Genomic DNA, 23,571 nt, shown 5'->3' with positions numbered 1-23,571 from the left:
AGATTTGATCAGGTCAGAAATCTGCTCCTCAGCTGTCAAAGCTGTAACTGCATTTACCTAGGGAAAGTTATGCAACTGAGATGACCTAGCTTCAATCAAACTGGTAAAAGTCATCACTGTTGCATGAATCATCTTCCTGCTGGAACAGATAAAAATTACATATCTTTTTAAATTAGCTATTCATGGTTACCAAATATGATGATTTACAACACTGTTAATTGTGTCCATGTATACTATACCTGCTGAAGTTAGCAATGTGGTACAGTAAATGTAGGGACAGATTGCAAATTGAAGTTCCTGCACTGTCAGCCTCACCTCTGTGCCTGGGAAGATCATGGAACAGATCCTCCTATAAGTTATGCTAAAGCACGCGGAGGAGAGGGGGTGACTCGAGACAGCCAGCATGACTTCACCAAGGGCAAGTCCTTCCTGCCCGCCCAACCCAGTGGCCTTCTGTGCTGAAGTGACTGCATCAGTGAAGGGCTATGGCTGTCCCATATCTGGACTTCTGTAAAGCCTTTGACATGGCCCCCACGACATCCTTCTCTCTAGATTGGAAAGAGGTTGATTTAATGGATGAACTGTTCAGGGGATAAAGAATTGTTTGCATGAGGAAGAATTTCTCACATCCAGAGGGTAGTGGTCAATGGCTCAGAGTCCCCATGAACATCAGAGACCAGAGGTGTCCCCCAGGAATCTGTATTTGGACCAGTGTTACTTAATATCTTCATTAATGACATAGTGTGATTGAGTGCACCCTCAGCAAGTCTGCCAGTGACAGCAAGCTGAGGGTGCAGTTGACACACCTGAAGGACAGGATGCTATTCAGAGGGACCTGGACAAGCTTGAGAAGTGGCTGGCCCATAGGAATCGCATGAGGTTCAACAAGACCAAGTGCAAGTTGCTGCACCTGGGCTGGGGTAATGCCCAGTATCCATCCAGGCTGGGGAATGAAGGGATGTGGAACAGCCCTGCCCAGAAGGACCTGGGGGTACTGGGGGATGAGAGGCTGGACATGACCCGGCCATGTGCATTCACAGCCCAGAAAGCCTGGGCTGCATCAAAAGCAGTGTGGGCAGCAGGGCAAGGGAGGGGATTCTGCCCCTCTAATCTGCCCTTGCGGGACCCCATGCAGAGTATTGTGCCCAGCTCTGGGGTGTCCAGCATGCATTGGAGTGAGTGCAAAAGAGGCCACCAAGTTGATCAGAGGGATGCAGCATCTCTCCTATGAGGGAAGGCTGGGAGAACTGGGTTTGTTCAGCCCCAAAATGAGAAGGCTCCGGAACGACCTAATTGCAGCCCTCAGTATCATAAGGGAGCCTACAAGAGAGATGGAGAGGGGCTATTTACAAGGTCACGTAGTAACAGAACAAGGGGAATGGATTCAAACTTAAAAAGAGTAGGCTCAGATTGGATATTAGGAAGAAATCCTACACTTTGAGACACCTGGAACAGGTTGCCCAGAGAAGTTGTGGATGCCCCACCCCTGGAGGTTTTCAAGACCAGGCTGGATGGAGCTCTGAGCAACCTGGTCAAGTGAAAGGTGTCCCTGCCAATGAGGCTTGGAACTAAATAATCTTTAGGGCCCCTTGATGTTTGTTATAAAAAGTTATTCTAATGTATAGAATACTGACACAATGGCTATGCTCTTTAATATTTGCACCTATGTAAAAAGCTAAATTAAATTCTTTTTTCATATGAGCATTAAAGAATAGAGATTCTCTTTTTATATATTTCATCATTAAAAGTAAATTAATTCTAAAGGCCAAAGTAAAATATCTTCTTGAAAGCAATGTAAATGTGATTTCTAATTACCTGAAAAGGCAATTCCTCAGCTGCACTTTCCACAGGTATATTCACTTTTGTCCAATTCATCTCAGGCAATCCTGAAATGTCACGTAATTTTTCCAAACTTCCATTTAATGCAGTTCTCCTAAAGACAGAAAGCTGGGAATCCTGAGATAACCAGTACCAAAATCTTACCTGTTGAAAGAGTTTTTAATGAAAAGCTTTAAAAAATGATATAATCAATCTGCAAGAAATTCAGTACCAAGTAATATATGTACATTATAACAAAGAATGACATGACAGGTCTAAACACAGGCTTGGCATAAAAGATGGGGATGTTTGAAATTACAGCAAGTTGAGGAGCAGTATCATGCCTAAAGACAAAACCATATTTAAAAGTAAAGCTTACTTTTACAATTTACTTTGAGCTTGTATCTATCAACTTATGCAGACTGAATGATACACCTTCCCCTAACTTCTTTATCTTAGTAAGCATTACGAAACTTCGCAAATATTTTTTCTTTACAAATGCTGAATATATGACAGTTTCATAGGTGTGTTAATTTCAGAAGTGCAATCATTGAGGTTCTCATATGAAAGAAACCTTACGATCTTTTATTTCCACAATCAACATAAATGAATATGATCTGAAGACAGATTTTTAAAATAATCTATTCATCTCCTGAAACAAGAAGATTGACCAATATATGGGAGGAAAAAACAATAACTGTAGGTGGATGAGGCTGCTTGTGGGGCAGAAAAGATCAGAAAAGAGTGGGAATCACAGTTCACTCCCCTGCAACACAGAGTAAGTCTGCTATATATAGATATATAGATATATATATATTTTTTTTTTTTTTAATAATTCCCAGACAAAAATTCAGCTCATAACTGAGGGGAAGAAATAAGATTTTCAAAGACGAATTTTTTTTCTTTTCCCCTGAGTCCTTTCTGCTTGTCTACATAGTGAAAGACTAAAATTTCTTCAACTGCAGTATCTTTAGTTCCCTGCAAAAGCCTTGATATTGATAATATTTGAGTCTTCATGAAGGTAAAACGAGAGCTGGATCAGTCATTCAGAAATATTCCTGTTAAAAGACAGTGCTACTTTTTTAATATCTTTTGGCTTCATGTCTGGTAGACTCAGTCTCTCAATGTTTCTTTTTACCTCCACTTATGAAAATCATGTCTTATATAAAATAATCTTGTTTATTAATAAATTGAAATACTTTCATGCAACTTTCATTCCCCCAGCAAAAAACTTAAGAAGTAGAAAGCAGCACTATACAAACACTTTCCAAAATGAGCTGTTTGAAGAACTTTAAACAATTTAGATGGCTTTTGTCTATCAAACAGCTTTTCAAACAAATTTATGCTTTCATTAAGTAAGAAATAGTGTTAGTCTCCTTCTCTATGTCTACACGTTCTACTATACAATGACTACTGTGTTCATTAAAGAGTTGTAAACAGAGAGCTGGGACTAGAAATTTGCTTCCACAACTCCAAAACCTTGAGCTTAATGAAGATGTTTCTTAGCTTACATCTACAAAAAGACCCAGCTAAAAGAAGCTGCAGAAAGAAGTTACTTCTAAACTTCAATTAACCAGAAAGGCACAATATAAATTTGTTATCCTTCAACTCAATTTTTTTTTTTTAACAACTGGAGCTAAAGAACTTGTAAAGCTAATAATGAACATAGATCTATTTATGTGGATACTTTTATCCTCTCAGTGGGACATCCAACAGAGGGCATCATCTCACATTTATAGGCAGAGAACATAACACATCTTAATGAGCAACTGCGACTCCTTGCTCCTTCCCAGAATAAAAGTCTGCAGGGAAAATGTGGCAGAAAGCCAGGCTTCCAATCTTCAGAAACACTCTCCTGACAGACATGTACAGCTAGGTAAGAACTTGCTCTAGCTTTTGTTGAATCTGAGAATTTTAAATTCATTCAATACATGCATACTTATGACAAAAAATGTTTCTTTTCTGACTTTGAAGTAGAGAAAAATAGTTCATCCCCACTGCATTCATGTTTATTTTGAATGCAGACCAAACTCTGCAATAGATCTTACCAGAATAATTCATTGATTCACATATCAGTGCTGCCCAGTTTGTCTTAAGGGTTTCTAAGATAAACTAACCTGAATCTGAAAGGTACTTACCTACTCAGCATCAAAGTCAACAAAAGAGAGATGAAACTGTCTAAACAAATGCACTGTGATTACAAAGGCTGTTGGGTGTCCCAGGCCTTCGATGGGATGGTTCAGGCCTTCTGAGTTCCCTGCGGCAGCATTCTGCTCGAGTTTATCCTGCATCTGTTTTATTTCTAATGTTTTATAACACTAAGAAGTCACATGAAGATTAAGAACTGTGAGAGTACCTTAAATGACAGCAAGGCACTGTTCTTGAATTGTTTCAGAGCCTTCCAGTCCTCAGCTGTAAGTTGTAGCTATTCAGCTGAGATGTGGTAACTCACTGATGCGTGCAGTCCCAAGTGAGCTACAGTTTCAAGTAAAACAGATTTAGCTAAGCTAGCACTTGTTTCTGGTCCCTTAGATGAGATATAACCTAAGAAGCCTAGATCCTGTGGAATAAAATTCCGCTACTTCTTGGGCCTTCTAAGTGCAGTTCCTTCTTTTCTGACATTTTTATTTTTGAAAAAAGTTTTCTTAAGTGGAATTAACAGTTTCTGTTCTACACTGAGTCTGAAAAATTAAGCAACCAGTCTAGATTTTATTTTGTTTCTCTAAAGCCTCTTTTTTCCACTGAAAAAAAAAAATTATTTTGGCAAGCTTTCTCTGTCTTTTCCTTTTCTTTTCTCTGCTTTTTAAATCAGGAGATTATACAGTATCAGAAAAAAACCCATATAACAACTACACAACTTCTCCCCAATATGGCATAAGCTTTGAAAAGTTATAGAATAGGAAACAAAAATGCCTCAGGAAAGAGGAAAAAAATTTATAAAACTGTACAGTATCTATTAATTTTATTTAGGGGCCAAAAGGACAAATAGAAGTACAGCTGTGAATGTTTTCTTGTAGTGAATAGTTGCTGTACATATTTACATATTTGATGTACATATTTAATGTTAATATCAAGCGGTTACCTGGCAGCAGGTGAGCCCAGGGGACAGCTTGACAAGGAAAGGGCTTTCCAGATGACACATGGCCATCTTTGTGTTCATCTGATGTGATCCACTGAAGTAAATGAATGTTCCTATAAACAAAATTTTTTAAAGTATGAGAAATATGTCATTCTCCAATGGCAAATAGGTACGTCAGAGAGGTAACTATATGCTTCATGAGACACATAAAGCTTATTCACAGATCAGAACAATCTAAACTGCTTTGCTATCAGTTCAGTCTCTGTGGATAATGAGGAGGGTGTTGTAACAGGCTGTGACAACCAGTGTCTGTGTGGGCAAAGACAAAACAGAATTGCTAAATGCTCCTGGCCCTTCCCTCTCGTAAAACTATCATGACTGATACCAAACACAAGGAGAGAGGGAGAAGGAAAGAAGGCTATTTGGGCAGCTAAGACTACTAAGACTACCCTGTCATGGTGCCTGCAAGCACCTAGACCCAAGGAAGTGACTACGGAGCCCCTCAAAGGGAGTTCAGATGTTGTTTCTCTGAGAGCATTACTGTGCAGACCTGCTGGAAGCATTTTTTATCTGCTCTCTTCAAGCAAAAACCTTAAGATCTCCAGCCTCAAAGCACTACAAACTATTAACCATCACCTTCACAAATTGCCCATCCACTCTCTGCATGGACTGGGGAGAGCTGAGGAGCTGCAACACAGAGCACCCTGGAGATCAAACAACAGAGAGCTCAGCCAAGATCCCTAAAGGACACATTTTAATTGGCTTAAATAATGTTTCAAACAAATTTAAACCTGAAATTAGTTCCTTTAGGGTACAATATTCACTCTCAGCACAGCCCAGCCACTTTTAAGCATGCTAACAATGTTGCAGACCACAGGAGCCAATGGAATAAGCTATATTTTCTCATGGGGTCCACAGACTTGACATTGTTGTCTGTGCTAGTGGGGATGAAAGCTTAATTAAAGATCTAATCTGAACTCTGGCAAATGCACTGCGTTTGGATTTGAACTACAGCAGATGTGCTTCAGACAAAGGTAGGGAAGGATAAACATTTTCAAGGGGCCCTAAAGCAGCATATTTTGAATGCCGTCAGTGATGCCTTTGCTGAATACTGAGACTTTTTCATGAAAGTCTATGCAAAACAACACTAAAGGCTCAGTCTTTTTTGAGCATTGATATTACACATATTGCCTTACATCTTGGAAAATCAGCTATTGTGCTGCTGCAGTCATACTCCTTAGCCATTTATTTCCCATGGATACGTAATGAAGCCGAGGGTTAGGTCCAGCCCCACATGAATAATGGCACCGCTTTAGCAAGGTTGGCACAAAGAGGGGACCATTCCAGCTCCCTGTACAAACAGGAATGCTGCACTCTGCAGCACGAGGGAAGCTCCCCTCATTGGAATGCAAGGGTACTTCAAAGGACCCTCTTTTAATTTGCAGCTGAGGCTCTACAGTAGCCTTGCTAAGATCTTCATTAATCAAAATTTACTGCTGCCCTCCCCAGGAGAGGAGAGAGATGAGCACTCTGTGGTACTAAAAGGAACTTTTGCAACCTGAAGGATCGTGGTTTAATGTTGGCAAAAAGTTGCTCAGACTCTAGGATTCCAGAGAAAGTCGTGGCTGTACCAGGCACTATGATAGATGGGTACAAAACCACCTCAGAAATACCTTTTCAGCTAACTCATATGGGGAATGCAACATTACTGGACTTGTGAGGTGGGGCATGGTAACCTCCAAATCTGCTTGAGGCTTTAACCTGCAGCAACACTGAACCAAACTTGTAATAATTCAGGTGTCAAAGCAGCTTCAGTGAAGCACCGCATAGTTCCTTATGGGTGATTTTAACATGCTACTTAGACTGCCAGCAGCCTTCATTCTGACCACGTTACCCCTCAGATCTCACCAGCACCTGGAGCAGAGAAAGACACAGGCAGATAAGTGCACCCCTCTGGAGCTTTGAGAGTTTGGAACCTGTAACACCGTAGTGTTTACATAAAATGCAGTAATGCAGATCCAGTGCCACTCACAGAGACAACTTTAAATGAAATATCAAACAGCTGCTGAGAAAAGTGAGTAGCAACTTCGATGTGTTTCATCACATGAGGAACGGTGGAACAAATGACTGCTCAGTTAGAATCATTCTATAGCACGCACACATACTTGCACCCACTGCTGTTTGCTCAGGTGAATTTTAATCCTGCAGTTCCTATACCTTTGAATGCCTGAGGCGGAACACTTAACATGTCACATTTCTTTAACATGAACATGGAAGAGAAGTGTAGAGCTCTGGCTGAAGATAATATACATTTAATTAAATCTGAATTAAAGGGGTTCTGAGGTGTTACACAGATTTTAAAGTAATTTTATCTCCACTGGAAGCAGTGCAATAGATACATTTTAATAAGATTAAAGTCACAGAATACTTGCCAGTATTATTTGACAATGATAAACATGCTTGCCAGTTTTATTTTTATGCAGTGTGCTATAAGATATTTCACTTTGGAAAAATATTTTTAATAGCCCTCTTCTGGAATAAAATTATTTTCCAGCTGAATGCATTGTATGGCAAATATAGGCTAAAGGAAGGACGACTATTTAAAGGAAATTATACTCACTCTATTTTTCCCAGACAATATGGATTAATTTAACTGCAATCTTCAAAAGCTATTTGTATACAATGCTTCCAAGAATGGCCCCTATGTGAATATTGGGTAAACAATGGTTATGCACAAAGTTAGCTGTCTGTTCAAAGGCAGGTATCTCAAAAAAACTGCATTAAGTCTCATACCTCACTGATTGTGCCAGCTAAAAATAGAGGTTACAAAGACATGATAACTAGATCACAGCTAGGAAAGAGCATCTCCAACAGACCGGCTTTCTGTAACACATTACCCGTGTTATTTGTGGCACCCATTTCAAACCAGTTTTTATCAGTCTGTGACCATTTACAAGTAGGAATTTTCATGACAGAAGGAGAAAAATAATAAAAAAAGAAGTGTCACCATGGCCCATATTATTTGTATGACCTCTGCCAGGGAGTTTTCTGTCAAGGGGAGCCTGTTCTTTCTTTATGTTCCAGTCAGCATCACCTTTGCTCAGTGGCTTCCATCCACAAAGGTCAGTCTCAAAATCACACAAGGTGTAATTAGCTGTGGGAAGAGCAACAACAAGAAGAGATCAATAAGTGAACTTGATGCAACAGTTTAATGCCACAGCTCTGACTGTTGTGTATTTAGATGTACTAAGAGTGTTGAAGAAGCACTGCCAGGTTATTCAGATGGATAAAATGTTCTAGAATACAGGTAACAGGTCGGGCAGGCCCTTCCTTTCTTAATCAAACTCAGAACCACGAAACAAACAACCTCTAAGAGAACAAACTATATCAAAGAAAAGACCAATAATACTAAATTTTTTTTAAAGAAGAGTTGTACTGGTAATTTAGTCATGAATGTGTAAGAAAAATCAAATGTATTTAGAGCTTGAAATATATGGAAAGCAAAGATTAATTAAGCTTTCATTTAATTTATTTTTGAAAATGAGATTTAAATTTATGAATTATTCAGATCAGCTAGAAATTTTTATTGCAAAGTAAAAGACCATTTTCTCAGTTGGTATGGATTAGACCAATTTAAGTTATATAAAAATTTCACAGACTCTTACATTTATTGAGTACAAATAATTATTTTGATTAGAAAATTCTATACTCTGAGTTGTCTTTCCTTGTCCAGAACAGCTTCCCAAAGCACTACACTTAACTCCTGGGGTCACTTATTGGAATTGCAACCATTACTTTAGAACTGTATTTGCCACTTTCTGCTCCCACAGCACATTTATTTGATCATATCAGCCTCAGACAAAATCATACATATTACTCCAACTTTCAGATTGTACAAAACCAAAATGAAATGCATCTTTCTTTCAGCATTATTGTCGCAAAGCTAAATAGTAAGAGTTTCCCAGGAATAAAGAAGTTATTTGAGCAGCTAAATCTTAAGGTACAAAATAAACCACAAATATCAGTGTCTCTTATCTGGCTTCACTATATACATTAAAATTTGATGGTGCATGGTTTTCTGTTTAGTGCAGTATATTTCGTTAAAAATGAAACTTGGTTAACTTATTTAATTACACTGTCATGCTTTTCACAAGGTATCTTTTTAATTAGACTTCAATTGAGAGTACATTAAGGTTGAATATGCAAATTGATATCCAAGGCTAATCTGTTTTGGCAATTAATACTATGTCTAGGCATTTTGCTCTCCTTAGCTAAGCAGTCTTGAGAGAACCAATGTGACACAAAAAAGGAAAATATTCTTTGCTTAAATATCTCTTTCTCCTGGCCTCCCTAACCCCACAAAAGGTCTTCTGCATAAACAGCTGACTGCAGTGTCTGCATAGTGATATCCAAAAATACATCAATAAATGACCCCATAGGCACCAAAGAAAAAAAACCCCATAAAATAATGGTTTAAATATGAAACTAAAATCAAGATGGTACTAATAACTAATATTTTACAGCTCTAAATGTATTTGGCATGGAAACATTTTTTAAAATTATTCTTTGCTTTTAACTAGAGGTATTTAGGACCTTAAGAAGACTTGTCATCATGATAAAAACAACAGCTTTTGTGTGACCAGACAGAGACCATCTCTGCCCTTGATGTTCAACAGGAAGAGAGATGTGGTGAAATCAGCATTTCTTACATTGGTAGCCAGTAGTAAAATTTCTTCTAACACTATAGATGTAGAAAGAAATGTATAAACATCAACTTAGAAAGAAATGAATAAACATCAGCTTTTAGGCTGAACGAATAAGCAGTTGCAGGCAAAAAAAGATATGCACATACACGATCCCAAATCAAATTGGTTTTGTCCAGTTATTTTTTCAAACTTCGAGTCTGAACACAATTATAAAGGTAGAACATTCATGGTGGTGCAGTTCAGTGTTTTGTTTGTTGTCGTTCATGCTTGGGTTTGGTTTTTTGTTGTTGATGATGGTTGGTTTGGGTTTTTTTCTCTTGCGTGGTGGGGAGCAAATAAAATATGATAATGCTGACCACCATTTAGATGCTAAACGTTTTTTCATTACACCTTTCACTTGAAATTTAAAGCTCTACACAAGCACCCAGTCATGCAGAAACACTGACCAGAGTCAATTACCAAATCCAAGAGTTTCCCCTATGTAGTATCTGGAAGGGATACTTCAATTTAAAAGTGTAAATATGTTGTAGAACAGCTGCACTCCAACTGTGAGTGAAATGCACTTGTCCAAATGAACAGTAGAACTTAAACTTTATCCCTATTTAATTCTAAAAACTTAAGGGGTACTTGTAAATGTTTAATCAAGCTTGAAAGAAAAGTTCTGTGCTTTGGCTGGAACCCAAATCCAAGTAAGACAGTTTCTCAGTGTGTTTTTTCATTCCTCAAACATTAATAAACCTTAAGAAATGTGCCTTTCCTATCAAACATTCAACATTTTAATCTGAACCTTCAAGTGATTATAGGTAATCTTTCACTATTCACTTAGTTGCAAAATAAGTGCCTGCACAGCCTATAGTTTTTGAGTAGTCATACTACAGTTAAGTTTGACATAAAGCTCTTTTCTGATATATTATGTCCCTTCCTACTGCAATTCTCAGCACCAGAGCTTATGTTTCATATATCACTAGGAAGATTTCACTGGATTCAAAATGCAGAAATATTTTTGACATTTTGAATGGAAAATGAGTCAATTCTCTATTTTGGACCTTTATCTATTTAAAATTCAGCAAAACAGAAAGGAAAATAGAAAGGAAACCACAACTTGCTTTCATTTTAACAATAAGTCAAATTTGGTTGTTTTTTTTTTTTTTATTCATGTGGATATATCAGTGACTATATTCATGTGGCTATATCTTAACTAGTCAAGGAGCGAATTATGAAACCATTTCTACAAAACTCAATGATGCAACCAAGAAAAATTGTTCCCCAAAAACTTTTTGAGTTTCAAGAATAAGTGTAGGTTACTAAAGCCATCAAATACACTGAAGTTATTTTTTCAGTTAATACAAACCCTTTTCAACATATTAAAAAAAAAAAAAGAAACAGGAAACAAAGCACATATTTCAAGAGCACTGGGAAGTTAAATGGGAATGCTTTTTTCTTTGACTAGCTTAGTCTATTTATCCCTGCTCCTCATGATCCTCCCAGGGGAAGATAAAGCAGTTCTGTTAACTAGGCTTGGTTACCAGCCAAGTCATATTGCAGCTTTGCTAGCCTGCAACTGCATAAAGGTTTTCAATCCTAGTCTGGGAGTCCAATCAAATGAACACAAATGGGGACACTCAGATGGTCTCTCCATCAGCTTGGTGTTTCCCTGAATAACAGTATTGAATGTGGTGGGCTGGTCCCTTCATTCAGCGTGGCAGAACCTAAACTTCTTTGGAATTTGAGGTAACAGCTATCTGTATGAACAGAAACCAAAGAACCTCTTTGTCATTAATATTTTGTCATTTCTGGCTAACATTTTATGTCATTTTGTGAAAGTGAAGGGCATATACCTTCTTTCTGAGTGTCTGTGCACTTCCCCTACCAGCTTGTGATTAGTTTTATTTATCTAGAATTTGCTAAAGGATTCATACAGAACTATCACAGATGGCCATAGGCCATCCAGCCTCAACTTCCTTATGTTGTAAGTCATTAGACAGATGACTCATAACTCTCACAGGTGAGATGGCCTCGTCTCCTTCTGAAACTACTCAGCCCCTTTGCTTAGGGTTAAGAAAGCTTAAGAGAATCTCATGTCAACCCTTGGTCTGCAGAGATCATGTTTACTTTGAGCTGTTCTGGTGAAACACAAAGGTAGTGCTGCACAGGACTCGTCAGCAACCAAGTCGGTGAAAATAACATGGGTTCAGCTTCTTGCTCTCCACAGGCACATACCAGATCAAAGAACAGTTACTGACAACTTCAGGCAAATTCAGTGTCACAGAAAACACACAAATGTTTAGTAAAACAAGTGTTTCAGAGTAAAAAGTGCTCTTTCCACCTTAATGTCGAATGGTAATAGAAATATTTGCATCTGAGTTCATCTGCTGTGGAACATTTCGAGGATTTGCAATGGTAAATTGCTATACAGTAAATGAAATGCAGTAAAAGGTACATGGCTTTAAAATTATACAGGTTTTCTTCATTCTATGTATTCCATATTCATGAATTATACAAATCCTATGAAAAGTTGAGAATATTTAAGGTAATACTAGAGGTGTTAAATTAAAAGCAGAAGAGGTAAAGATGGGTGTTTTAATAAAGTTTCTATTTAAGCTAAATGGAAATGATCATCTTTCAGAAATACCTGTAGGATGACACCACCCTACAATAATTTTGAATTTACATGGATGCTGATGAGCAGGTAATTTCTAGAAATACTGCTACATCAATGTGTGATATTACTTGAAAATAACAAGTATTTCCTAGACTTGTTTCCAAGTTGCTAGGACTGCTAGCTACTGATTCACTTTATTTATGGGTTTATAAGTGTTGTGAAGGTTATGTATAAATAATGTAAAATAGTAATAAGTATAGTGTTTGAAATATTAGTTATTTGACACAGTATTTAGTGCAAAACTTCCTTAATATTAGGCAGTAAATAAAGAAAAGGCATCAGCATGAAAGGGATCTTTATAGTCCTTTAAATTATCTAAGTACTGCATGTCATTTTCTGTTTGAATATATTAACTAGGTTTTCATAATTTGTTGTCATTCACTGAAATAAGAAATTTAGAAGTGATCACAAGTAAGAGGTGTCAAAAAAGACATAATGAAAATGTAGAATTTAATAGTAAAATCAGTACTTTCTTAACTTGTTGCTTCATTAGATGTGTTGATTTTAACAAAACTACTCAAATAAAGATGGTTATTCATGTGCATAAGTGTTTCCTAGACAATTTCCTAATTTTGGAGACTTTTAAGTCTCATAGACTTAAATATATATTTCTATAAATGAGCAGAGATTAAACAGAAAGATTAGGAATCATTTCAAAACCTATATGTGTTTGTTCTTGTAATAAATTGTATTATTATAATACTATTCATGGCAAGTCAAAATGACCAAAGAGAAACATTATTTTAATTCCTTATTATAATGAAACAAAGAAACTCTTAGAAGAGGGGAATCCTTTACATTAAGTAACAGCTGTCTGCCTTTGTTTTCATTCAGGAGATCTGTCAGTTCTTTCAGTATCACAGAGCACTTCATCAAAGGAAACTACTGAGGATGTGTCCAAGGATAAATGCTAAAAGACCTAATAAAGGCTAAAATATGCATCACTGTAGCAGATAGGAAATTTTACTGAAAATCAATATGAATAAGTATAGTGAACTCTAAACATCATGGAGGACAATATAAAGATCTTGTGGAAAATTGATATAATGGGAATAAAAGAACAAAAATAAATGAGGATTTTTTCTTTACACCTGTTTTGCTCAAAACCGTGGAAAGTGTCTGAAAGATGAATCTTCTAAGCTGAACAAACTGCTGAGGAGTTAAATTCCATTAGTGTTCTCTTTCCTGAAAAAGGAGTGTGGGAAGTATCCAAGACAATATTATCTATTAAAATGGGCCAACTTTAACCATTGTTATTGGTATTTTAAAGATGGATTTTTTTTCTTCTCCTTCTTCTCAGCCAGTAGTCAGAGCAATAAGCAACTACTATTGGTTATTTATACTTTAGAAAAGAACCTTTTTCCACCCTCTTTTGGGGGGATGGGTATACTTTGTGCACTGCTCCAACAAAATTATACCTCTTCAAACTGTGACTATCTCAACACATAGTTAAGCAAACAATTCCTACATCTCAGGTTCAACTGAGTGTCACAGTTTCTTTAATTTGAAGGGAGCTAGTGGAGAATCAGTGCCAGTAGAAAAACCAAAGTTAATTGCAGAAGCAGCAGCAGAGAACGGAACACCAGGCAGAGCTATTGAAGAGGGTTTTGCACTGATTGTGGCTCTCATCAGTCCTTGTCCTAGCACCTTAATTCTGGGGATTCCACAAAGGACAGTGTTGAAACCACCAGGCCATTCTGACTTTTCCTTCTTCTGCCCAATCTCCATTTTTTCTGACCCATCCACATCAGCATTATGGAAGAAATATTCCCAAGAGTCCTACTGTGATCTTTAAAATACTGAGTAGAACTACGTAATTTGTAATCTTTTGGTTACCCAGTGTCAATGTCAATGTCTGAGACACAGGCCTGCAAGTGTTTGGAGTTATCTTTATTTTCACTTTGTGTAGTTTGGTTAGAAGCTCCCTTCAACTGTGACAATTATTTTTCTTCATCCTTTTAAACCTAAAAATTATCCTCTTTTATTTCCAGTTGTTCACCACAATTCTCTCTCATTGTTATGAAGTGGGATTTCTAAATTGCTGAGAAATAAAGTCCAGTTTTGAAAGTACAATTCACCTTCATTCCATTCCTCCCAAAGAACTTATAAGGACTCTCCACGCTTCTACCAGTGGAGGAACGACAGACACAGAGCTAGCAGCATAGGGTCAAGCCTTGTAAAAATCAAAAAAACCTCTCAGAGGGGGAGTCCCTACAGACTTTAATGTTTGCTTAGATCCTACCCAGAGTCAAAACAGTTTATAACTTCCTATTTAAAATGTTATTTCATCATTTGCATATATTACTTGTTTCAGAGTTGGTTCCCAGATGGTTATTTAAGTAATTGAAAAAAATTAAAGATTCAGACTGTGAGTTAAAAAAAGGCTTACGGTCACAAACAGTTCCTAAAGTCTCATCAAGCAATTAGAAAATAAAGCATTATCAGTATTTTTCATCCTGCTACCTCGAGCAATACACGAAATTTTAATTGGTACCTCCCAGCAGCAATATATATCACCAGTATCTTAAATATGCTCACATTTGTATCTGCAACATATACTTAAGTGTTACTACCACAGGCAAACATACACACAGATGCATGCCATATAATAGTAACTGTAGAAATGATAGGTTCTCTAGAGATATTTTCACAAGGAGATCTAAAATTATTCAGATTTTTTACAGACATTTTTCAGTTATTTTATTTATTTTCTTCTTACGCTTGATTGTACAGTAGAAACTGTGGCTTCTAAACAAAGTTACCTTTAACTGCAAATATAATGAAGAAGATGTAGCTTCTGAACTGTGGCCCATTTCTGTGGTGATTTGTATCACAGTGCAAATATCATGTCACAATACATTTTCTGATGGTAATTCACAAACCATCTAAATTAGCAAACTGTTCAAACAACAAATCCCAGGACAAATTTCATTCCCTTGCAAATTAGGGAAGTAGAGGTTATAAAACTGGTATGTAAGGAGTACCTTTAAGCAAAAATACGGTAAATGTAGCATTTCAGCAGATTATTAAACAAATTACTTGTAGATATGAAAATGCTGCTAGCAAGGATTTTCTTGCTATTTTCTAAATCCGTGAGAGACTTTTCTCTCTCACAGAAGAGGTAGCAAAGTATGTAAACAACCAAGCCACCTGCAACCTTGAAAAGTCTTGTTTATGGTATAGTAGGAAAATATTTTGATAATGGATGTTTTAGGATTTTAGACAATCACCCCAAGGGGTGGCTGATATTTTGTCCAATTAGACTATGAAGAAAAAAGTCTATAAAAGAGTTTGTAAAATAATTAAATAAATCAATCTTGCTGCACAATTGCTGCCTGCTGGATCTTCTCTCCTCCTCCTCCCTATGGCTGCAGGACATGGTGATATACCCTAGGGCTCAGGCCTGAGGTAATAATTACTAGTGGTACATAAAACACAAAGCTGAGGGCCGACAGAGAAACAGAAAGCAATGGAAAGAAGAAAATGCCATGAACATTTTCTCTAACCTGTACTTCATTAAATATTCTGGGGAAAAGAAGCCATATAAATTTAAAATACTTTTTTAGTGATTTGTTGAATGGAACCATTTAGGTTTCACAGCACTCTTCAGCACAGTCTCCCTCCAAAGCAATGGGATTCACTCACAGCAGGTGGCTGGGTCCTCATCGCTGCCATCAGAGCAATCCGGGTGAGAGGCACAGGCTGATCCAGGCACCGCGGACTGCCCATCGCTGCAGGTGGGTCCTTCTGAGGAGCAGAAAGCTGGTGGCTCTGATGGTGCAGCATCCAAGAGCTGGATGCTATTCAGGCAGATGAAACCTGCCCTGCTATGGAGTGTTCCTTTAAACATAAGCTGTAAATTGTTACAGTTAAAGTATTTGCATTAACAGACAACGGAGTGAAACTGATTTTTATTTTCACAAAGCAGTTCTAGGTGTAAAAAGTGCTGCATAATTTCCATTGAAGAATCATGATAAATTTCCAGTCAGAATCTGAAATTTAGTGTGACTATCTCAGGTGGAAATTACAGAAAATTTTAAGCTGAAGTTTAATAAAAAAAAAAGGTCTATTTTAAAGAAAAACTCCTAATCTCATAAATTTTTAGCTAAAAAGTAGTAATATTTCTGTGCTTTAGAAAGGTGTCCTGAAATGTAATATCCCAAAGACTCCATCTTCCTTTCTGAAGTGTCTGCAAAATCTCATTTTGCAGATGCTCTAGAGAAAAATTTCCAGTTACAGGTACATAAATTGGGCTGAGGACTGTCCTCAGACACCAACTGGCATAGCAGAGCTTAACAAGCGATAACTGTTTCATCATGTAAAATAAAATGGATGCACGCAGTCTCTGCAGTGGGGTTCTTCCCTACCTGCTTGTAATCCTGGAACTGTTCTGAGCACTGGATGGGATGTGGCCATTTTCTTAGGTCAAAACCTTTCTAGGAACCATGCTGATGTTTTAGTTATTTGGCCTATCACACACCAATCTTGGGCCTGTGCCCTTGCCCTGCTTATTTTACTGCTATTGACATAGACACAGAGATTCAGAGACCATTTGTCTCTCTGACGGAGTTGCCTTGCTCTGAGCAGACTTAGCACAAGCTGATTTATAGCAATGAAATTCCAGAAGAACATCTGTTGCTCCAAGGTGGAGCCCAGCTCTCCTGGCACTCAAAGCAATGAAATTACCCAATTTGTGCTCTCCAGGTTTCTTTTACCTGAGTTAAAGCAGCAAGCAGGAGGAAGAAAGCTTGGATTCATCAAAAAGATTAGGATGGCAATTAAAGAGAGCACTGAGAAACAAGAGTAGAAGTTGGAGAAATAAATAAAAAATGAATTTGTGGGTTTTGACAGGCTGGGACATGACCAAAGTGTGAGTCTCAGAAAGTAGTTATGTGCAAGAGTCAGAAAGCAAGGTGTAAGACTATCTGGCAAAACAGAAGGAAACTGCAACAGATGTGATTTGGGGCATAAGCAGAAGGGTCTAACACACTCCCCAAAGCCTGGGAATTAGGTTGGAGTGAAATCTCAAGAGGTATTTGTCTTTCTAAAAAATAAGTTATGTGTCATTATCTTCCGCTAGAGACAATTTCTTCAAAATGACAAAAGTCTTCTAATACTCTCCATTCTCGCTCTACCAGTTCAAAAAGCAGAATGCTGTGCTGAAAATACGAAATAAACACAATTTTAAAGATAGTATGTTTCCTTCCCTAAGTGCAAGGGATCCTTGCAGTCTTTGTACAAGAATACCTCGTTTTGCCTTCCTACTTATATACATATAAACTGAGCAGGCTTTTGTTTGTTTATTTTTAGATACTATAGTAGCTTAATTACACATCTGCTTGTTTATTCAAAATTATCCTTGTGGGAAAAGGAGAGACAGGCAATAACACACACTTAGAACCTACTAGCTTGCTGAAATGCATTCATTCTATACATGTCAAAACATCAATTTCTGGAGTGGGCTTAGTTTTTGTCCTTTCATAGAGATTATATATTCAGCTGATTGCTGAAACAGTAAAATATGATGGTTATTTACAGAACTACAAAAAAAAAAGTGTAAAGGAAAAATTATTTAAAATGGAAATTGTAAATTCATATAAGAATTAAGAAGTTGCAATTTAGCATTTACCTCTATGCCCAAAATTTCAAGGAGAAGGTATCTTCTCAATTAGTGGTTTACATCATTTCACTGAAGTTCCACAAAGATCATTGACAGCATCTCACTTAATAGTATATATACATTTAAATGAGTTGGCAATACCTGAGTTGGACTCAGGTGACTACTTAAAATCAGATGAGATTTGTATTCATTTTCTTGCATGTTAATTAAGCCCAGCAGCTTCTGCACGTCATGTTTGTGTAGATGTTTTGTTGAGGTAACACCAGAGATTTACTCATATTGAAGCAATGAAAAAAAAGCAAGACATTCAAGATACACACAATTTTAACAAATTTTTAGGCTTCCTAGAAGATTTATAAACAACAAAGTAAAGCATCTTCAAAAATTGAGGACATGCCTTTTTCATTCATACCTTTATATTTTCTAGCCCTGTTGGTAGCTGTATATTCACTTTGACCCATTCCCTCTTAGTCATGCTGTTGGTTTCCCACAAGACCTGCTCCTCCTGTAAAATGTAGAAAACAATGTTATAAAGATAATTTTTGTTCCTCCAGAAGTTGTCAAGGCCATTTTTTGTCCTCCATCTTTTCATCTCCCAGCCGAACAACCGCTATACACAAAGTTGCTCCATGTGAAAAAATAGAGTTTCTCATATTCATTTGCAATCTTTTCACTGAGGTCTGTTGGAGAGAGGAGAAACAACATATGTGTATTCTGGCTAAACAGACTAATAATATAATTATCAGGAGTAGACTTGGTATAGTTAAAGTTAATTAACATGTAAATTAAGCCATGTTATTGCTGAATTTAACAATATGTTTCCATGGTGTTCTCTACATAAGTTTCCTTTTCATAAATAACTGCTTATATTTTGTCACGTAATTAATTAGATTTAGTTCTCTTAGAGCTGAATTTTGGGTCTGCCAGAATTGCCCAATCAATTGTGCTAAAAACATTTTTTTTTAAGATCTGTAAAGCAAGCACACAGAGTAAAACCTAACAACTTTTAGTCATGCTCTGAGTTACCTTAATCCTCCCATTTTCATTCCATCTCCTAAGGATAACAGCAGGAGTGCTAATTATGGTGATGTTCCCTTTATAGAAGCACTCCAAGCCCTTTTGATTCAATAATCTGGCAAAAGTAGCTCCCACTCATTCTGCTTCTGGTCATGATCCTGCTTGGAACATACTGAGGCATAAAGGAAAGAAGGCAGAAATTTGAACTTTATATATCTTTAGAAAATCTTTTCAAGAAGCAGTTGCAAAATAGAGCAAAAAGAGAAAGATAGAAAAAGCCTGCAGGAAAAGTTAATATAGGCTATACATACACACAGACTTACTATTAAAAATATCAATATTGAGACTATTTTTAGGAAAGTGCAAAGTATTGGTCATACCTTTTCCACAAAGGATACTACAGAATTAGTGGCAGTTCAGAAAAAGATGCAAAGCAGGATAAGAGGAATGAAGAGTCTCTTGTATGAAGAGAAATTGAAAGTATAAAACCAATTTATCTTACAGGAGATTAATAAAATGGGTTATGATAGGTATGTGAAATGTTATCAATACTATAGACAAAGACAGTTATTTTTTTCCTGTTTTGTAATATAAGAAAGGAGAAATGTGCTGTCTACTGCTTGATAGGCTGTGAGATCTGAGCCAGCAGAACAACACTGATATGATTTGTGATGGGCAGCCAATTAGTGCTCTTTTCCTACTAAGGCCATTCTGATATATTAGCAAAGCTGGAAGCTTACATCCCTATTGAACATATGTTCAAAGACCAGTTTTGGAAAACTGCAAGACAGGGCCAAGGCAATACTGTAATTACAGACACTCAGTAACAGAAGAGATCAAATTGGATAAAGCACGACATACTTCAGAAATAAAAGTCAGCCGTGAGTTTCCACATCACTATAAGATGTATTTGTCCACTTGTTTATGCAACATATTCAGCAAAAGTCTTTTGGTTGAGGAGACTTTATTCTGTGTAAAACTTGCTTCACTTTACTGAACAATTCATCTTCCAAAGGAAATCTAGTAGCCTACATCAGGCACATATAAGACCCAGAAAAGGATGATGTACTAGGAGCCATACTGCATGGCAGGTTAAAACCATAGCCTGTGGTTAAATGTCTGCTTTTTGTTAACATATTCCCCCTATATACCTGCATAAAAACCCCTTCAAACACATCTGTATGTCTTTGGGGAACACTCTGTATTTGCTGTGTATTTGACAGGATGCACCTCACGTTCACATAACAGCTTAGAAACCCAGCCCCATGACCATTTTTCTCACAGATTCATTTTAATAAAAATGGCTTGTAGCAGAAAACCTGAGTTTTCTGTACAGTATCCAGACCTTCTAGGACTTTTATTTACACTGAAAGCTGTAAGACACCTCAGGTGAACCAATATTTTAAGCAGATTTTACCCCCTGATTTTATACAGCTCTAATAAGCCAATAATATTATTTCTCTTCCTCACAATACTTGTAGTATTCACTCTGCTTGCCATATTCTTCCACCTCTTTGCTACAAATGGGTTAATCCCAGTAGCACATTCCTTGTGTCACTAGCCTTCTTTTAAAATATGGAAGGTGTTGCTTTTCCAGTACTTTCCTTCAAGATTTATTTTGTTGATGCAGGGGAGCAGTTTCTCAAGATACTTTTACTCTATTCCCCTTACTGTGATATATTACTATCAATAAACAACTTTCGTAAAGCTAAAATGTTCCTTTTCCTCACAATGTTTTTTTCTGAGATAATGCTACTCAGATTTGAAGGATGGAAGAGAAATCATGACTTTTTATAAAATTCTCCATTTATAAAATACTTTTTATCTTTTTTTTTTTAATATATTTCTCTATAGATACGTGCACTGCTGTGCAACTGCACCCATTATTTTGTTCCTACTTCTCTTTTCAGAGAGTAATTTGGAACAAAGGCTTATTTGTTCCCTCACAATGATTAATAGATCAACTTTACCTTCTGCAGAGAAGTGTACTCACACAACTTTTGCAAGTGTTGTTGAACACGCAGAAAAATTTTAGTGCATTAGGATACAAATATTCTTGCACGTATAAGCATTCATTTAAATTACCTTTTATTGCTTAATTTCCATATTTTTTTAAAGCCATACAAGATGTAAAGATTAAGACAATAAAAGGAAGAAGAATAAGTCCATTACCCAAGGAGAGTAACAAAAAAGTAATGAACAGGAAAAGATAGACTCAACATTATCTTACTTGGTTTTAGATTTTACAGAAAATGTCAAAATTTATCTGTCAGTTAAGAGATGGTTAATTTTGTACAAACTGAGGACTGAGAGGCTGGAGAGCAGCCCTGTGGAAAGGGACCTGGGGGTCCTGGTCCATGTCAGGTTGAACATGAGCCAGCAGTGCCCTGGCAGCCAGGAGGGTCAAGCGTGTCCTGGGGGGCATCAGGCACAGCATCACCAGCCGGGCAAGGGAGGGGATTGTCCCACTCTGCTTTGCACTGGGGTGGCCTCACCTCGAGTGCTGGGGGCAATTCTGGGTGCCAGAATATAGAAAAGATATTAAACTATTGGAGAGTGTCCAAAGGAGGGCCACAGGGATGGTGAAGGGTCTGAGGGGAAGTCATAAGAGGAGCAGCTGAGGTCACTTGGTCTGTTCAGCCTGGAGAAGAGGAGACTGAGGGGAGACCTCATGGCAATCTATACCTTCCTCATGAGGGGAAGAGGAGGGGCAAACGCTGATCTCTTCTCTGTGGTGACCAATGACAGGACCTGAGAGAATGGCCTGAGGTTGTGCCAGGAGAGGTTTAGGTTGGATATTAAGAAAAGGTTCTTCACCCAGACAGTGGCTGGGGACTGGAACAGCTCCCCAGGGAAGTGGTCACAGCACCAAGCCTGACAGAGCTCAAGAAGCATTTGGACAATGCTGTCAGGCACATGGTGTGACTCTCGGGCTGACCTGTGCAGGGCCAGGAGTTGGACTTCAATGATCCTAGTGTGTACCTTCCAACTCAGGACAGTCTATGATTCTGTGAATATTTTATGTTAGTTGAGCAGTTAATATTGCCAAATGGGAACAGAAACATGGACCGGAATAGAAGAATAATGTTACAAACACATATAAGCCAGAATTACTAAAACTGGAATGGAATTAGGAAGTTTTAAGTAAAGGTTACATACTGGATGGTATATCTTACTATCAACAGCAAGCTCTGAGAACCTGAGGAGAATGTGCAGGAAATTAGACAACTGGGAGAACAAAGGACATCTATTACAGTTAAGAGAAAAATATAGACTATGCAATTATAGCCAAGATGCTGAACAATTCTTAAGACACTGGAACAAATTGCTAACAACCTTGTAAGCAGCTAGAGTATTAGAAAGTTAGAAACCTGCATTAGCTGCTTCTGATGAGGAGCAAGTTGTGTTTAGCAGTGTAGTATTTTTTTTTCATCATAAACAGACTTGAAAAATCAGTCACTTCATTTTGTTAAGGTTTTTTTAACAATCTCATATAACACATGCTTTAAAAAATTTGTGGTGATTTGGTGTTGATAAAATTACTGTAAAATGTGTGTGCAAATAGAAGTGTGATCTTATTTCAAAGAGGAGATGTCAATAGTTTTCCATTAAACTAAAAAAAAAAATATAATAGAGTTCTGCATAGGTCTGTTCCAGAGCCTCATATAATTATAGTGCTAACGAACTGTCTGGAGAGTGTGGAGAGTGGGATGAAAAATAAATTTTAAAATAATGTGGATAATACTATATTGGGAGGAATTACAAGCACTCTGAAGGACATCATTAGAATTTAAAATCAGCTCAGTGTACAGACACCAGTTCCAAACCAATGAGACAAAGTTCAAAGATATATGAGTCACAATTAAAAAATTAAGAAAAATCAAATGGTCAAATGCAGTAGTGTTTAATGAAGAGTAGTTTGGCAAACCAGCAATAAAAGAGGAAAAGGTGCAGATTATCATGGACTGCAAGTTAAGTGTAAGTAAACAACAGGTTACTGTTGACAAAAGGAGTCCATTTTCCCTATCCTTCTTCATACCCAAGAGCAATTTAAATTCCCTTTCTTCTGATTGATACCATAATGTCTATATTACAAAATATGTTCATTCATCTTTGCCCTTGCTGCTGAAAGGGTGAGGAAAGCCAGGGATAAATTTTCAACATCTGTGGCACCTGCCCTCTAACAGTACCAAAACTGTACATTTAGTGTAATCCAGTCCATGTGTGTTAGGCCTGTCAGTGCTGGGATTTAGCAAGAGTTATCCAAAGACAAGAGGTTTTGATCAGTAAATATAGTGATAGGATGTGCAAGAAAACCGCAAGGTACACACAAGTGAAATGTTATTTTGAAATGACAGCTTCCATGACAGCAGCTCTGTTGTCTTCCAGGGTCAGAAAAAGCACTTGACCCTCACTTCTGTTTCTTAGTATTGGCTAGTTTTGAAAATTCATTTGTTTTTCATAAACAACCTAATGATTCAGTAGCAAAATGTGTAAAAGCCAACTCTTCCTTCATTTCAGTTTAAGAAGTCCTAAATATGAGTCTGTAGCGGGGGGTTTTTGAAGCTACCAGCAGAAGCTTATGTTTTGGAAGGTTTTTTTCCTGGCAAATTTCACAGTATGAGTAACTCACATCAGCTTTAAATAAGTCTATGTGCAATAAACACAC

At 37.3% G+C, this 23,571-nt stretch overlaps 1 protein-coding gene across 1 annotated transcript in view; it reads right to left on the bottom strand.

Moving 5' to 3' along the window:
• Positions 1-23,571, bottom strand: part of MALRD1 (MAM and LDL receptor class A domain containing 1) — a 238,264-nt gene that overhangs the window by 192,520 nt on the left and 22,173 nt on the right. The window contains exons 8-12 of the mRNA XM_017741406.1: positions 18,298-18,390; positions 15,911-16,118; positions 7,905-8,051; positions 4,901-5,010; positions 1,816-1,983 (exon numbers count right to left, since the gene is read on the bottom strand). Of these exons, the coding sequence (XP_017596895.1) occupies positions 1,816-1,983; positions 4,901-5,010; positions 7,905-8,051; positions 15,911-16,118; positions 18,298-18,390 (726 nt within the window). The remainder of the gene's footprint in view (positions 1-1,815; positions 1,984-4,900; positions 5,011-7,904; positions 8,052-15,910; positions 16,119-18,297; positions 18,391-23,571) is intronic.

The sequence above is a fragment of the Corvus brachyrhynchos genome, unplaced genomic scaffold (assembly GCF_000691975.1).
Source record: "Corvus brachyrhynchos isolate BGI_N302 unplaced genomic scaffold, ASM69197v1 scaffold167, whole genome shotgun sequence".
NCBI lineage: Eukaryota > Metazoa > Chordata > Aves > Passeriformes > Corvidae > Corvus > Corvus brachyrhynchos.
This window is presented reverse-complemented; position numbering and strand designations above follow the sequence as displayed.